General features: G+C 43.8%; 2 protein-coding genes across 5 annotated transcripts in view; one reads left to right on the forward strand and one right to left on the reverse strand.

Moving 5' to 3' along the window:
- The window catches only part of LOC143282714 (papilin-like), a 74,069-nt gene extending 64,878 nt beyond the window's left edge, over positions 1-9,191 (forward strand). For 3 of the 4 annotated variants that reach the window (XM_076588429.1, XM_076588428.1, XM_076588427.1), the window contains exons 28-31: positions 1,432-1,448; positions 4,648-4,735; positions 6,841-7,005; positions 8,882-9,191. In XM_076588429.1, coding sequence (XP_076444544.1) covers positions 1,432-1,448; positions 4,648-4,735; positions 6,841-7,005; positions 8,882-9,057 — 446 coding nt within the window. In that variant the 3' untranslated portion in view covers positions 9,058-9,191. Of the gene's footprint in view, positions 1-1,431; positions 1,449-4,647; positions 4,736-6,808; positions 7,006-8,881 lie in introns of those variants that run through there. The other variant, XM_076588430.1, reaches the window with a different exon arrangement.
- Positions 9,192-10,238: 1,047 nt separating this feature from the next.
- The window catches only part of LOC143282715 (ras-related and estrogen-regulated growth inhibitor-like), a 10,737-nt gene continuing 5,975 nt past the window's right edge, over positions 10,239-15,000 (reverse strand). Inside the window, exons 3-5 of the mRNA XM_076588431.1 lie at positions 13,754-13,830; positions 11,966-12,857; positions 10,239-10,815 (exon numbers count right to left, since the gene is read on the reverse strand). Coding sequence (XP_076444546.1) covers positions 12,393-12,857; positions 13,754-13,830 — 542 coding nt within the window. The 3' untranslated portion in view covers positions 10,239-10,815; positions 11,966-12,392. The remainder of the gene's footprint in view (positions 10,816-11,965; positions 12,858-13,753; positions 13,831-15,000) is intronic.

Raw genomic sequence — 15,000 nt, forward strand, 5'->3', positions numbered from 1 at the left:
GTTGGTGTGCGTATGTGTTTGTGTATGTGTGTGTGTGTGTACACGTGTGTGCATGTTTGTGTGGGCGTGGGTGTTTCGTTTTTCAGTCATGTAATTCTAAACACCTTTATGTATGAAATACATCTTGACGCCGTTGTAAGTCTACTCAAAGTAAAATGATTCGACAGATCATTTTTATATTCTCAAATAATTCACCTTGTTCGGAATATTCATTGCTTTAGTGTACACATCAGTTTACAGAACTTGTTGTGATGATATTCATGATGAAGTGCTGTCGTCAAGCACTACTCACGAAGACGATGTAATCTATAAAAAAAAAAAAAAAAAAAAAAAAGAAAAAGAAAAAAAAAGAGTGGTGTTTTCAATATTTTTGGTTTACGGAAAAGGCAAGCCGAACCACTACCGCACATAAGATGATAGGTTTTAAACAAACCGAAGAACGGAACGTTGGGTAACTTACGCTTCTTTTTGTGTGATTGTTCAGATTATTGTTGTTTTGTTTTGTATGCCTTTGCGCATGTGTTTAGTATGAATAATATGCGTGTTGAATCTACAAGCCCGAATTCTTCTTGTTGTTGCTACCACAGTTCTAATTGATACAGTTCACGCATACATGTGTGTGTTGTGGGGGGGGGGGAGGGGTAGGGGGGGGATGTTTATAACTATGTGCGTTCATTATTCCGACCCAACTTTTCCGATTTGTGACAGAACAACATAACAGTGTTTATATTTGCCACTGTGCTCTTTCGTGGAAAGACACGGAAACTAACATCCTTTTCTTGTCATATCTACCTTACTGTACCATGTCAAACCGATGCATTTGGAGTCATGGCCTAGAGGTAACGCGTCCACCCAGGAAGCGAGAGAATCTGAGCGCGCTGGTTCGAACCACGGCAGAGTCGCCAGTATTTTCTCCCCCTCCACTAGACCTTGAGTGGTGGTCTGGACGCTAGTCATTCGGATGAGACGAGATACCGAGGCCCCTTGTGCAGCATGCTCTTAACGCACGTAAAAGAATCCACGGCAACAAAAGGATTGTCCATGGCAAAATTCTGTCGAAAAATCCACTTCGATATGAAAAAAACAACTGCATGCAGAACCCCCGCTCCCCCCCTCCCCCCCCCCCCCCCCTTCCAAAAAAAAAAAAAAGAGTGGCGCTCTCTGTAGCGACGCGCTGTCCCTGGGGAGAGCAGCCCGAATTGCACACAGAGAAATCAGTTGTGACAAAAAAGAATGATACCATACAATACAATGCAATGCAATACAATACAATACAAACAGGGAGTAGGTATGTAGTTCAATCTCCACGAGTCAGTTTTCTCCAACAAACTGGTGTTTCTTTCAGTCTAATATCAGCATTTTAGATGAACAGACTACAAGTAAATAAATAAATAAATGAATGAATCTCTGGTGTGTTTCCTTGTGTTTCAGAGGCACCGTGCATTCCCGTAAGTGGACTTTTCGTGTTTTCTGGGCAGTAGTTGTTCATGTGATTCCATACAGTTCCGTGACGAACGAACAAGTGGAAAGAGTTGTGTGGTGATGGTGGGAGGGGTGAGGCGGGGAGGGGCGGGGAGTTAACGATGATACAAAGGGGATGAGAGTCCAGTAAGTAGACTTTTCGTGTTTTCCGTGCAGTAGTTGTTCCTGTGATTCCACACAGTTCCGTGACGAACGAACAAGTCGAAAGAGTTGTGTGGTGATGGTGGGAGGGGTGAGAGGGGATGGGGGGAGTTAACGATGATACAAAAGGGATGAGAGTCCAGTAAGTAGACTTTTCGTGTTTTCCGTGCAGTAGTTGTTCATGTGATTCCACACAGTTCCGTGACCAACGAACAAGTCGAAAGAGTTGTGTGGTGATGGTGGGAGGGGCGAGGGGGGGAGGAGTTAACGATGATACAAAGGGGATGAGAGTCCAGTAAGTAGACTTTTCGTGTTTTCCGTGCAGTAGTTGTTCCTGTGATTCCACACAGTTCCGTGACGAACGAACAAGTCGAAAGAGTTGTGTGGTGATGGTGGGAGGGGTGGGGTGGGGTTAGGGAATGGGGAGTTAACGATGATACAAAGGGGATGAGAGTCCAATAAGTGGACTTTGTGTTTTCTGTGCAGTAGTTGTTCCTGTGATTCCACACAGTTCCGTGACGAACGAACAAGTCGAAAGAGTTGTGTGGTGGTAGTGGTGGAAGGGGCGGGTGTGTGGGGGAGAGGGGAGTCCTGGGGGTAGGTAGGGGGGTGGGGGGAGGGCTGGTGTTAACGGTGTTACAAAGGTGGTGAAACTAGAGGCGATTGATAGACACGAGGGTCGACTTCAGGATGGCAGACTTTTCCTCACTCTCCCCTGTACTCCCTCCCTCTCCCCCTCTCCCCCCTCTCTCTCTCTGTCTGTCTGTCTGTCTGTCTCTCTATGTTTTTCACACACACACACACACACACACACACACACACACACACACACTTTGTCATATTCTGTACATTGTTATTGGTCAACACTGTGTGTGCGAGAGAGAGAGAGAGAGAGAGTATCATTTCTGAAAAGATTATGTAAGGTGTGAGTGGGTGCACTAAAAATATAATTGCAATTCCTGTTTCAGTTTTTTTGTGTTTTTTTTAATGTGATTAGGCCTATCTTTAATCTGTGTGCAGTACCATATGCAAAGTTTGTATATTCGAAATATGTTCATTGAGAGAGAGAGAGAGAGAGAGAGAGAGAGAGAGAGAGAGAGAGAGAGAGACTGACTTTAAAGGTATGTTACCTGTAAAGTGTGGAGTTAATGTGTGAAACTATGTATGCAATATTTTTACATTCTGTATTTTGTCATATATATTTAATATGTGTTTTACAGTTGAATGTTGAATGTGTACTTGTTTTCATGTTGAATGGGTAGTTGTCTGTGTTGTGATAATGCAGCTGGTCGAAATTCTCAAATTTGAGATAATAAAGTTGTTCCTTTCTTATACTGTGTTCTCTTTAATCTTTAAGTTACGTTACGTTACGTTACAATACATTACGTTATGTTATCTCACCTTACCTTGCCTTACCTTACTATGCCTGACTTTACTTTACCTCACCTTACCTCACCTTTACTGACCATACCATACCTTACCTCACCTCACCTTACCTTACTATTCCTTACTTTACCTCACTTCACCTCACACCTTACCTCACCTCGCCTTACCTGACCATACCTTACTTCGCTTCACCTTACTTCACCTCACCTCACCTTACCTTACCTCACCTCACCTTACCTTACCTACCTCACCTCACCTTACCTCACCTCACCTTACCTTACCTCACCTCACCTCACCTTACCTCACCTCACCTCACCTTACCTTACCTCACCTCACCTTACCTTACCTACCTCACCTCACCTTACCTCACCTCACCTCACCTTACCTTACCTCACCTCACCTTACTTCACCTCACCTCACCTTACCTCACCTCACCTCACCTTACCTTACCTCACCTCACCTTACCTTACCTCACCTCACCTCACCTTACCTTACCTACCTCACCTCACCTTACCTCACCTCACCTCACCTTACCTTACCTCACCTACCTCACCTTACTTCACCTCACCTCACCTTACCTTACCTCACCTACCTCACCTTACTTCACCTCACCTCACCTTACTTCACCTCACCTCACCTTACCTTACCTACCTCACCTCACCTTACCTCACCTCACCTCACCTTACCTTACCTCACCTACCTCACCTTACTTCACCTCACCTCACCTTACTTCACCTCACCTCACCTTACCTTACTTCACCTCACCTCACCTTACCTTACCTACCTCACCTCACCTTACCTTACCTTACCTCACCTACCTCACCTTACTTCACCTCACCTCACCTTACCTTACCTACCTCACCTCACCTCACCTTACCTTACCTCACCTACCTCACCTTACTTCACCTCACCTCACCTTACCTTACTTCACCTCACCTCACCTTACCTTACCTACCTCACCTCACCTTACCTTACCTTACCTCACCTACCTCACCTTACTTCACCTCACCTCACCTTACCTTACCTACCTCACCTCACCTCACCTTACCTTACCTCACCTACCTCACCTTACTTCACCTCACCTCACCTTACCTTACTTCACCTCACCTCACCTTACCTTACCTACCTCACCTCACCTTACCTTACCTTACCTCACCTACCTCACCTTACTTCACCTCACCTCACCTTACCTTACCTACCTCACCTCACCTCACCTTACCTTACCTCACCTACCTCACCTTACTTCACCTCACCTCACCTTACCTTACCTACCTCACCTTACCTCACCTCACCTCACCTTACCTTACCTACCTCACCTCACCTTACCTCACCTCACCTCACCTTACCTTACCTCACCTACCTCACCTTACTTCACCTCACCTCACCTTACCTTACCTCACCTACCTCACCTCACTTCACCTCATCTCACCTTACCTCACCTCACCTCACCTCACTTCACCTTACCTGACTTGGCTTGAAGTTATGTACCTTGTGTGTGGAGAGAGTTACCACTCTTTACTATTACCTGACCATACGTTATCTTACCATACCTTACCCGACCATACCTTATCTTACCTCACCTCACCTTGTCTTGTCTTTTCCTATCTTATCGTGTCCTATCTTTTGGCGATGTCTCAGAAATGCAAGAGCGGGGAGAAATGCGCCCTGCAGGTTGTGCAGTGTGTGAGGGCGCCCTGCCCACCGCTGCACGTGTGTATTCCCACAGGTGAGAGCCGGACAGTCTGTTGAACTCGTGTTGTTGGTGATGGCTTGAGCCAGAGTGTTTCTCTGTCCGTGTGTGTGTGTGTGTGTGTGTGTGTGTGTTTGGCGTGGACGGAGGGGGCAGGGGCGTGATTTCAGGCAGTGTTGTTGTTGTTTTTTTTGTTTGTTTGTAAATGCTGTGTGATTGCAGACCCGTGGACGCGCGGTTCACAGGACTGGTTTGCTGGCAGATGTGCGTTGGACGTGTTCCGGTGTGTGCGTGTGTGTGTGTGTGTGTGTGTGTGTGTGTGTGCTGGTGCCTATGTGTGATTTGTGTGTGTGTGTGCGCCCGTGTGTGTGTGTATTTGTGTGCGCGCGTGTGTGTATGAATGTGTGTGTATGCGTGCGTTCGTGTGTGTGTATCTGTGCATGCGTGTGTGTGTATATATGCATGTGTGTGTCTTTATAATTACGTTTGTGTTTATTAATTTTGTGCTTGTGCGCGTTCGTGTTTCCCCAGTGGGGATGTCGTACCTTCTTTCAGTGAAAATAGGATTTTCATCTTTTGGAAATGATGTGCGACAGTTTCCTGTAGCTCTGTTTTGCTTATTTCCTTTTCGTCTTATTTCTGTCGTCTCTCCATTCCTCACATTCTGCCTTGCTGGTGCATTCACCTGTGTTTTTGTCGTCGTTTTTTGTTTTTTTTTCAAGAAAGCCTTGAATTAATTTTTGCCTCTCTCATTTTTTTTACATGATGATTGGGCATGCATACTATGTTTTATTATCAAATGCTATTGGGACGTGTGAGAAGATCGTTGGCTCTTTTTTTTTCTTTCCTGTTTTTATGTATGGTTTTGTGAATGTTTATGACTTTGTTATATGATTTGGGTATTCAATGACCCTGTATGCTCCCCACTACACACACACACACCACACACACACACACAGACACACACACACACACACACACACACACACACACACACACACACACACCTCCTCTCTCTCTATATTTAGCAGTCGAGGAGTTAAATCGTCAATGGAAACAAAACTTTATGGATGTTCGATGGGTGTTTCAACAAGATGTTAGTTTAGACCCAACTCCGATCTAAAAAAGACAGGTGGGATGGGGTACGTTGGTTTCTGTGGTGAGGGAGGGGGGGGGGGGGGAGCTTTTAGGTAGTTAAGGCAGTTTTTTGTTTTTTTGTTGTTGTTTTTTTTGGCTTGTTTGTTAATGCTGTGTGGTTTCCCCCGTGGGGATGCCGGGGGTCTTTCAGTATAAACAGCATCCCCGCCTTCTGGAAATTCTGTGCTAGAAATTTTCTCTTTTCTGTCACTCTCTTTGTTTCTGTCCTTTTTCTTTCTTCACTGTTGTCTTCGTTTGCTGCCTTCCCAGTCCATTCCCCTTTCTTTTCTTTTTTTAAACAAATCAAATCAAATCAAATCAAAAACACTTTATTAATCCACATGGAAATTAAGTTGTGCAATCACAGGCTCGTTGTAAACACAACAAGCATGTGTTATTTGCCTGTATGGCCTTTCTCAAGCCTGACTAAGCGCGTTGGGTTACGCTGCTGGTCAGGCATCTCCTTGGCAGATGTGGTGTAGCGCATATGGATTTGTCCGAATACAGTGATGCCTCCTTGAGCTACTGATACTGATGCTTTTCAAGCAAGCCTTGACATTTTTTTTTCTTTTCCGCAGTCTGTGATGTACTGTCTGTGCTGTTTTGCTCAGGCGATTAGGTAATGAGGTGTAAACACTGGGATGGGCACCAGCTGCCCATTCTGCATTGTTATATGCCTATATGGCATGTATTTTGGTTTGGTTTTGAAGTATTGTGGGGTTGTTGTTGTTTTTTTTTTGGTTTTTTCTCTTTTTTTGTAATCTGGAGATGATAAATTAAGCGGAATGACTGGCGTCCTCAGCATGGCCTAGTCTTACTTGCCAAAAGGAGCTAAATGGTTGGGATACTGTGTCTTGAACTGTGCTTTGTGGGTTTGTCAAAGTGTTTTTTTTGTAGATGTGAGTTTTGTGTTGACGTGGTTGAGCATTTGTATGGTTTGACGGTTCTGATATGGCCCTGTGCGGTCGGCAGGACTATAAGCAACAACAACCCTGTGATTGCAGACCCATGTCAACAGCCAAAGAACCCAGGCCTATGCAAAGCCCGTATACCAAAGTACTATTATGATTCCACGGCGAAAAAGTGTCTTCTCTTCTACTACGGTGGTTGTCATGGCAATGACAACAGGTTTAAGACCAAGAATGCGTGCAAGCAAGCCTGTTCTCATGGTAAGGGTTCACAGGACTGGTTTGTTGGCAGATGTGCATTGGACGTGTTCTGCTGTGTGTGTGTGTGTGTGTGTGTGCGCGCGCGCGCGCGCGTTCAATTTCATTTAATGTCTGTCCACATTAAGAGATATTAGACATGGAAAAAAAAGGTGGAGGAAGGAAAGGTATAAAAACAAGACTATTCACAACATTAACGTAACAAATATCTGGTAAAAAACAAAAACAAAGAAACTTTCCAGCTCTAAAACATAATTATAGTTGAGGAAAAAAAGTTATAACAACTCAGTCGGACTACGTAACAAAGCTTTGAAAAAAAAAAATCAAACATTAACAGTGAAAATTCCAAAATTTATTCTCCCGCCCCCTGAAAAAAAAAATTATAACAACCCATCTGGATGATTTAACAATTTTTTTAAATCAAAAAAGAAGAGTCCAAGATGTGTGTACGTGTGTGTGCGTCTGTGTGTGTGTGTGTGCGCGCGCGCGCGTGTGTGTGTTTGTTTGTGTGTGTCTCCCCTGTGTCTCTGCGTGTGTACATCCCTGTATTGGTTTGTACGTGCATGCGTTGACCAGAACAGTAGGTTTACTTTTCAGTTATATCTTCTAAGCTGAATGCGCACCTGTTAATATCGATAAAGATCACAATTAATAGCAATAGCATGCGTTTTTCTTATCTTTTCTTTCTTTTTATCCATAAACAATCATTGTGCTGTGTTGGCCTAGTGGTGAAGGCTGGAATCACATATTCGCAAGACGTTTCACACCTTAAGTGGTGGACTGGGTGCTAGTCATTCGGATGAGACTGTAAACCGTGGTCCTGCATGCAGCATGCACTTAGCGCACGTCCAAATACCCACTTCGAAAATATGGTTGTCCCGGGAAAACTTCTGAAGAAAAATCCAATCTATCATACATGTGTTTGAGTGCGCGTGGTTGACGCCTGGCTGAATGGCACAAGAAACGAATGATGAGCGCCTAATGACAATTGTCTGTGGGCTCTACCCAGGTAGGCTGCCTGTTGTGCGAATGGCTGTGTTTGTAAAACGTTTGCAGTTTGGTTTTTGCTGTTGTTATTTTTATCTAGAATAGGCGCTATATAAGTATCAATGATAGTAATGCAGCTGTATAGTTGTTGTTTTTGCGTGTGCTTTTTAAGCTGAAACCATTTGTATGACTTTAGTGATATTCTTTGCTTGTTCATTTTTGACTCACTTGTGTAAACAAAGTGAGTCTATGTTTTAACCCGGTGTTCGGTTGTCTGTGTGTGTGTGTGTGTGTGTGTGTGTCCGTGGTAAACTTTAACATTGACATTTTCTCTGCAACTACTTTGTCAGTTGACACCAAATTTGGCATAAAAATAGGAAAAATTCAGTTCTTTCCAGTCATCTTGTTTAAAACAATATTGCACCTCTGGGATGGGCACAAAAAAATAAAAAATGAAGCCTAATTATATGCAAACTGCATTTACTGTTATATTTATATTTTTTGTATTCTCTAAACTTGGCACTTTGATCTGATATTCTGACCCAACAACTAGAGCAGTCATTATTATCATTTTTTGTTCAAACAGGAACTTCTTTTGCTAAGCATGGAAGTTTTATTTATTTTGCAAACGTTTTGGTGCAGATAGTAAAAAAGGGGAATTACTCTGTAATTAATGCTAGGGGAGTTAATTTGCTTTAAACTGATCTTTCCCATCTTAAACATTACATTTTGAAATTATACTCACTACATAAAAAGCTTGGATTTTTTTTTTTTAAGTGTATCACAAGTGAATCTTGAAGGCCTTGCCTCTCTTGTTTTTTCATTGCCACTTGTTTGTTTGTTTACATACAATGTTCATTCGTGTTTATTTTGTTTCCTTCTTCCATTTCAGTTATTTGCAACTTGCCAAAGGCGCCAGGGAACTGCAGTGCGTCGATTAAAATGTTTTACTACAACAGCAAGAAAGGAAAATGCGAAAAATTCATCTTCACAGGTTGCCAAGGGAACGCGAACCGTTTCCCCGATAAACGTAAGTGCAAGAAAGTCTGCGCAAAGAAAGCAGGATAAGACTCTACATCCATTCTTTTCATCAGTTTTATTTTGATTGGTCGTATACAATTGTACGTGAATTCCTTTCCTCACGAGATGCCGAAGTAAATAATCTTTTCTTCTGAATAAAACGAAATCGTGTGAAGAATGAAGTTTTCTGAGTTTGCTCCTTGTTTCTTTTTTTCTTTAGTATATACGTTACATAGAACGGGGACTGGATAAAGAAAGACACAATTTCTAATATGTTATCCTCGAAAATAAAGATTATTGCCTTGTCTTCTCTCTCTCTCTCTCTCTCTCTCTCTCTCCACTCCATCCTCCCCTTTCCACAGACAGGCAAACAGAGAGAGACTGATCGACAGAAAGGGAGATTAAAAATTGCGACTGAATTCTCTTTCTCCATCTTTTCCCCGCCTCGCTCTCTCAGTCCCTCATTTTCACTCTTTTCTCTGATGACGTTCGCTTTTTAAAAAAAAATCGTTATTAGCTTGTGACAATACTCAACGCCTTCCCATCACACACACACACGCACACACACACACACGCACACACGTGTGTGCGCCTGCAAACAAGCACACATTTCACTCAAAATAACGCATGATACTACACGAACATTCCCAACTGTCTGTGCACTAACGATCCAAAGAGAATGAGTGGGTGCAGCCTATCTAGTGCATTTAGAATATTCGTGAGCGCGCGTGCATGTGTGTGTGTGTGTATGTGTGTGTGTGTATGCGTGCACGTGAAATGGGGGAAGACGCGGAAGGGAAGGACACACACACACACACACACACACACACACAGAGTTACTAACCCACATCATTTTAAACGCATGTTATTTCTCGGCTTGCCTCGTTTAATATCACAATACATTTCAATTAGTTCATCATGTAAGTGATCGTCCTATGGCACATAACTCTTCAGAGAGCAAATACTGCAAAGGTAATCAACACACACACACACACACACACACACACACACACAACCATTCAAACTTCGTGCACATACTCCACTTGCATACATACACACGCGCGCGTGCTAGCACGCACACACACACACGCCTGCACACAAGCTGCCATCATGTACACCCACCCCCACACACAACCACATATATCGCAATTTTTAAGCGTTCCTTCAGTTCACCACATACATAATGTATATTATGTAGAAACAGAATTCTCAGCAATGTCTCTTTTTTTCGCTTTTTTCTTCTTTTTTTTTAAGGTGGAGGTTCAAACCTTTGCTTCCAGTCATGTTGTTAAAGCTATGCAGATATCTTCAACGTGTTGAGAACCAGCAGAGACGATGATTTTAGCACAGGATGACTGGCGCAACAGCCGAGTTGTTAAAGCGTTGGACTTTCAGTCTGAGGGTCCTGGGTTCTATAATCTCGGTAACGGCGCCTGGTGGGTAAAGAGTGGAGGTTTTTTCCGATCTCCCAGGTCATATATGTGCAGACCTGCTTGTACCTGAACGCCCTTTGTGTGTATACGCATGCATAAGATCAAATACACACGTTAAAGATCCTGTAATCCATGTCAGCGTCGGTGGGTTATGGAAACAACATACCCAGCGTGCACAACCCCGAAAACGGAGTATGGCTGCCTATATGGCGGGGTAAAAACGGTCATACACGTAAAAGCCCACTCGTGTACATATGAGTGAACGTGGGAGTTGCAGCCCACGAGTGAAGAAGAAGATACCACAGGACAGCTGGGTGACGGGTGAAGTGCAGACATCCTGTTTTCTACAGTCCCGCCAAAGTACCTTGGTAAGCTGTGAACAGAAAGAACAGAACGATTGTCAATGCCAGACTGCACGGACAGGCAACAACGGTGCTTCTCTCTCTCTCTCTCTCTCTCTCTCTCACACACACACACACACACACACACACACACAGAGTAGTACGAGGAAAAACAAAACAAAACAAAACCATATGATAAAAAAAATAAACGAAACAAAGTATCCTCCGCACATCAGATTGTACGAAGCGAGTAATTAAACACACACGCACGCACGCACACGGATAACTGGTACTATCACACACACACACACACACACACACACACACACGCATAACTGTTATTATCACACACACGCACGCATCACAAAACAACATCAAAACCCGCTGTTGTGCATGTTTCTTCGACGCAACAGTAGTATAATGTGGATAGGTGTTTTAAGGATGTCTGGTGAACAGTGTGTGAACACGCGAGCATGCTGGTGAGTCCAATTTCCCGCTATTCCGCTCATTCAAGTGCTTGTGTGTATGTGTGTGCGCGTGCGTGTATGTGTGTGTGTGTGTGTGTGTATCACTGCTGTGCAACACGGGTACGTGTGCTGTTTTTGATAAAGTTTAACTGATGTTAGTAATCCCACCATTAGTCTACACGTTAAGTATCACATCTCTCTCTCTCTCTCTCTCTCTCTCTCAAGAGGAAGGTGACAGAATGGTTAAGACGCTCAGCTGCCAACATAGATAGACCATGAGGGTGTGGGTTCGAATCCCGCTCTCGCCTTTTCTCCCAAGTTTGACTGGAAAATCAAACTGAGCGTCTAGTCATTCGGATGGGACGATAAACCGAGGTATCGTGTGCAGCACGCACCCTGCGTACTGAAAAAGAACCCATGGCAACGAGAATGTTGTCCACTGGCAAAATTCTGAAGGAGAAATCCACTATGGTAGATACACAAATATATAAGCATGCACTCGAGGCCTGACTAAGCGCGTTGGGTTACGCTGCTGGTCAGGCATCTGTCCAGCAGATACGGTGTAGCGTATATGGATTTGTCCGAACGCAGTGACGCCTTCTTGAGAAACTGAAACTCCCTCCCCACATCATCCCAGTAAACCATCATCACATCGCTACCAGCAGTCTGTCACTCTCATAATCTATCAACACCTCCCCCCCCCCCCCCCACTTACCGCAAGGAAGGTGGAGTCAAGCTACGTTCTGTTGTACAGCAAATGGCGTCGTACATGGGGTCATGGACGCAATCGCTGGACACAAGAATGGAGACGTCTACCAGTGTTCAGATCACTCACACGAACATGGGAAACTGACTGTTCGTGGATATGCGAGAATATTGAACGTATTCCCCCACACGTCAAACGAATGGAACGTAGTCTTCAAACGTCGAGGAAATATGGCGAATCATATCAGCATACGTTTAGGTTCGTTTTTATGGCTGTGACTGTCGTCAACAAAAACGTTTTGGCAACTGTTACATAGTCGTGCTGTCAGTTTCGCAATGGAAGTGTGTCTGCATAACCAGGCCGTCTTGGTCAAGTTCTTCCTGTAAAAAAAATACCCAAAAAAACCCACGTCTGTTGAGGTTTCATCACATTCTTCCTATAATGAACGTCTGTTGATGTTTTCTATCTTCCTCGGCGGTTTCTTTTTCGGCAGCTGCTCTTCCAGACTCTTCCGCCTGAAGACGTTACCAAGGCGACGGGACACGTTCTCGAAGAGGCTCCTCCTCCGCTTCACCTGCCCCATCTTGAGCCGTCGGTTCTCCAGACCTTCCCGGAACAGGTCCTGCATCGGCTTGTCCACAGCGCTGCAGCTCTCCGCCACAGAGATCTCGCAGTGACGACACGGGTACTGGTGCGTCAGCAGCCTGACGTCATGGCGCGAGACCTGGCGGTGGTGCTGGAGGTCGGCCTTGTTGCCCAGCAGGAGGACGGGCACGTGCATCGAGGCCCCGGTCAGCAGGCAGTCCATGAGCTCCCGGGCCTGTTTCAAGGACCGGCGGTCCGTGATGCTGTAGACGATGACCAAGGCGTCTGCCTGCATGTCCCGGAACCTGTCCGTGCCCTGCAAAAAGGGAGAGCACCAAAAGCGTTAAAACTTAAAGCACTTGTTTCTCCCGTTTCTAGTTCGTTTCGGAAATGTCTGTTGTTAATGGCTTATGGTGAAGTGATTGTTAATGCGTATTGTTTGCGCGAATGGGCTTTTTTTCTTTGTTCTTTTGACATCACTCTTACTGTTTACGTGGTATGTGTATTTATGTAACGTTTCAACGGCCCCAGGAGGCACAATAAATAAACTGTTTTGCCTTTGCCTTTGCCACCAGGGGTGGTCAGTCAGTACAGGGTGCAAGTCAGGTCGCAAAATAATCATCATTCCTGAGATTTTAAACGCAAAGATAGTTGGAAACACTTCTTGACTCAGTTCAATACAAGGTCTGAATCAGGCTGCAAAATGATCATCATTCCTGAGATTTAACGCGAAAGATAGGAGGAAACGCTTACTGACAAAATTAATGTTAGGGTGCGGGATGTCATTTGTTGAATTTAAGGTCAAAAATCGAAAGAAACTCCTGGGGTACCATTTCGGGACATGCCCAGTACAGACAAGAGTGGTGGTTCTTCGTTTACTGCTATCTATTTTAGAATATGGACTGGGGATTAAGCTATGCCTTCTGTGTCACTTTCCAAACAGAAATATGGCATAAACTCAAACTTGATTAGCCATCGGTAATATAATTTTATTATGCTTGCACACACACACACACACACACACACACACACACACACACACACAGAGAGAGAGAGAGAGAGAGAGAGAAGAAAATCTTTATTGTCGAGGGTAATATATAAGCAAGTAACATGCTTTTTTACATCCAGCCCTCGCCCTAAAGAGAGAATAAAGCTTGAGAGAGAGAGTACTCTCAACCATTTTAATTTAATACAGTGACACATTTTACTCACCGAATCTGAGGCTGTGTCGACAATTTCCACTGCAAGAGTTGCATCGTCGTGTCTGAACATTGTTTGGTAAGTGCAGTCTGAAAGCAACAACGACAACAAAAAAGTATTAGGTGATGTTACATGGTATCGGATTGGGAAATTTGTTCACACATACACACATGTATCTCTCTCTCTCTTTCTATATATATATATATATATATATATATATATATATATATATATATATATAGCGCGTGTGTGTGCGTGTGTGTGTGTGTGTGTGTGTGTGTGTGTGTCTGTCTGTCTGTCTGTCTGTCTGTCTCTCTCTCTCTCTCTCTATATATATATATATATATAAAATTATATTCATACATATATAGTATGCGCGTGAGTGTGTGTGGTGTGTGTGTGTGTGTGTGTGTGTGTGCGCGCGCACCTGAAAGCTACCATCATCACAATTACAAGTCGTGATTGTGAGCCGATTTTCTTAACCCAATTGTGTTGTGGAATTCGTCTCCATTTACAGCTTGCAATCATATCTTTTGCAAGGAAACAAAAGGAATGTTTACGTGAAGGGATGGGGTTGGCTGGGGTGGGTGGGTGTTTCGACTGCTATAAATGTTAACATATCCAAATGTGGATTTCGACATGACTGCTGTGGGACCATCCATCAGTGATGATCGTCATCACAAAAACTGGATACTACTGCTACTACTTACTAATGATGATGATGACTATGATTATGATAATAACAATAATAATTATAAGAGGAAGACGAAGAAGAAAATTAAAGATGTTTATCAGTATATTTTTTTTATATTCAAGATTTACAACTTTTTTTTGTGTGTATATAATTCTCCAAGCAAGCAAAACTCTCATGTCACCCACCACCACTTCCCACTCTTATCCTACGTTCTATAATCACCTTTCAAGACCCTGTTCCTCCTGTCACCCCTACCAACCCAACAATGATACGGAATCACTCAGCTCGACTTTGTACCCATAAACACCGTTCCACCAACCCCTAATCCTTTACTCAACCGAAAAGAGCCACGGAGCTTTGAGCTGCTGGGTACCACAATCATGAAAAGCCTCTTTGAAAGCCCAGCATCTTAGTGTGGAGTGTTGTGGTCGAGAGGGATTGTCGAGGGCATAACTTTTTTTCTTTTTTTTTTTTTTTTTTTTTTTTTTTTTAAAGCCAGCTGACTTGCTTCGGGTGAAGCAGTGGACCGAAGTGAAATTGAGGGCTAGGTCATTTGGGGATGTGG

The sequence above is a fragment of the Babylonia areolata genome, chromosome 6, assembly GCF_041734735.1.
Source record: "Babylonia areolata isolate BAREFJ2019XMU chromosome 6, ASM4173473v1, whole genome shotgun sequence".
In the NCBI taxonomy this organism is placed as follows: Eukaryota; Metazoa; Mollusca; class Gastropoda; order Neogastropoda; family Buccinidae; genus Babylonia; species Babylonia areolata.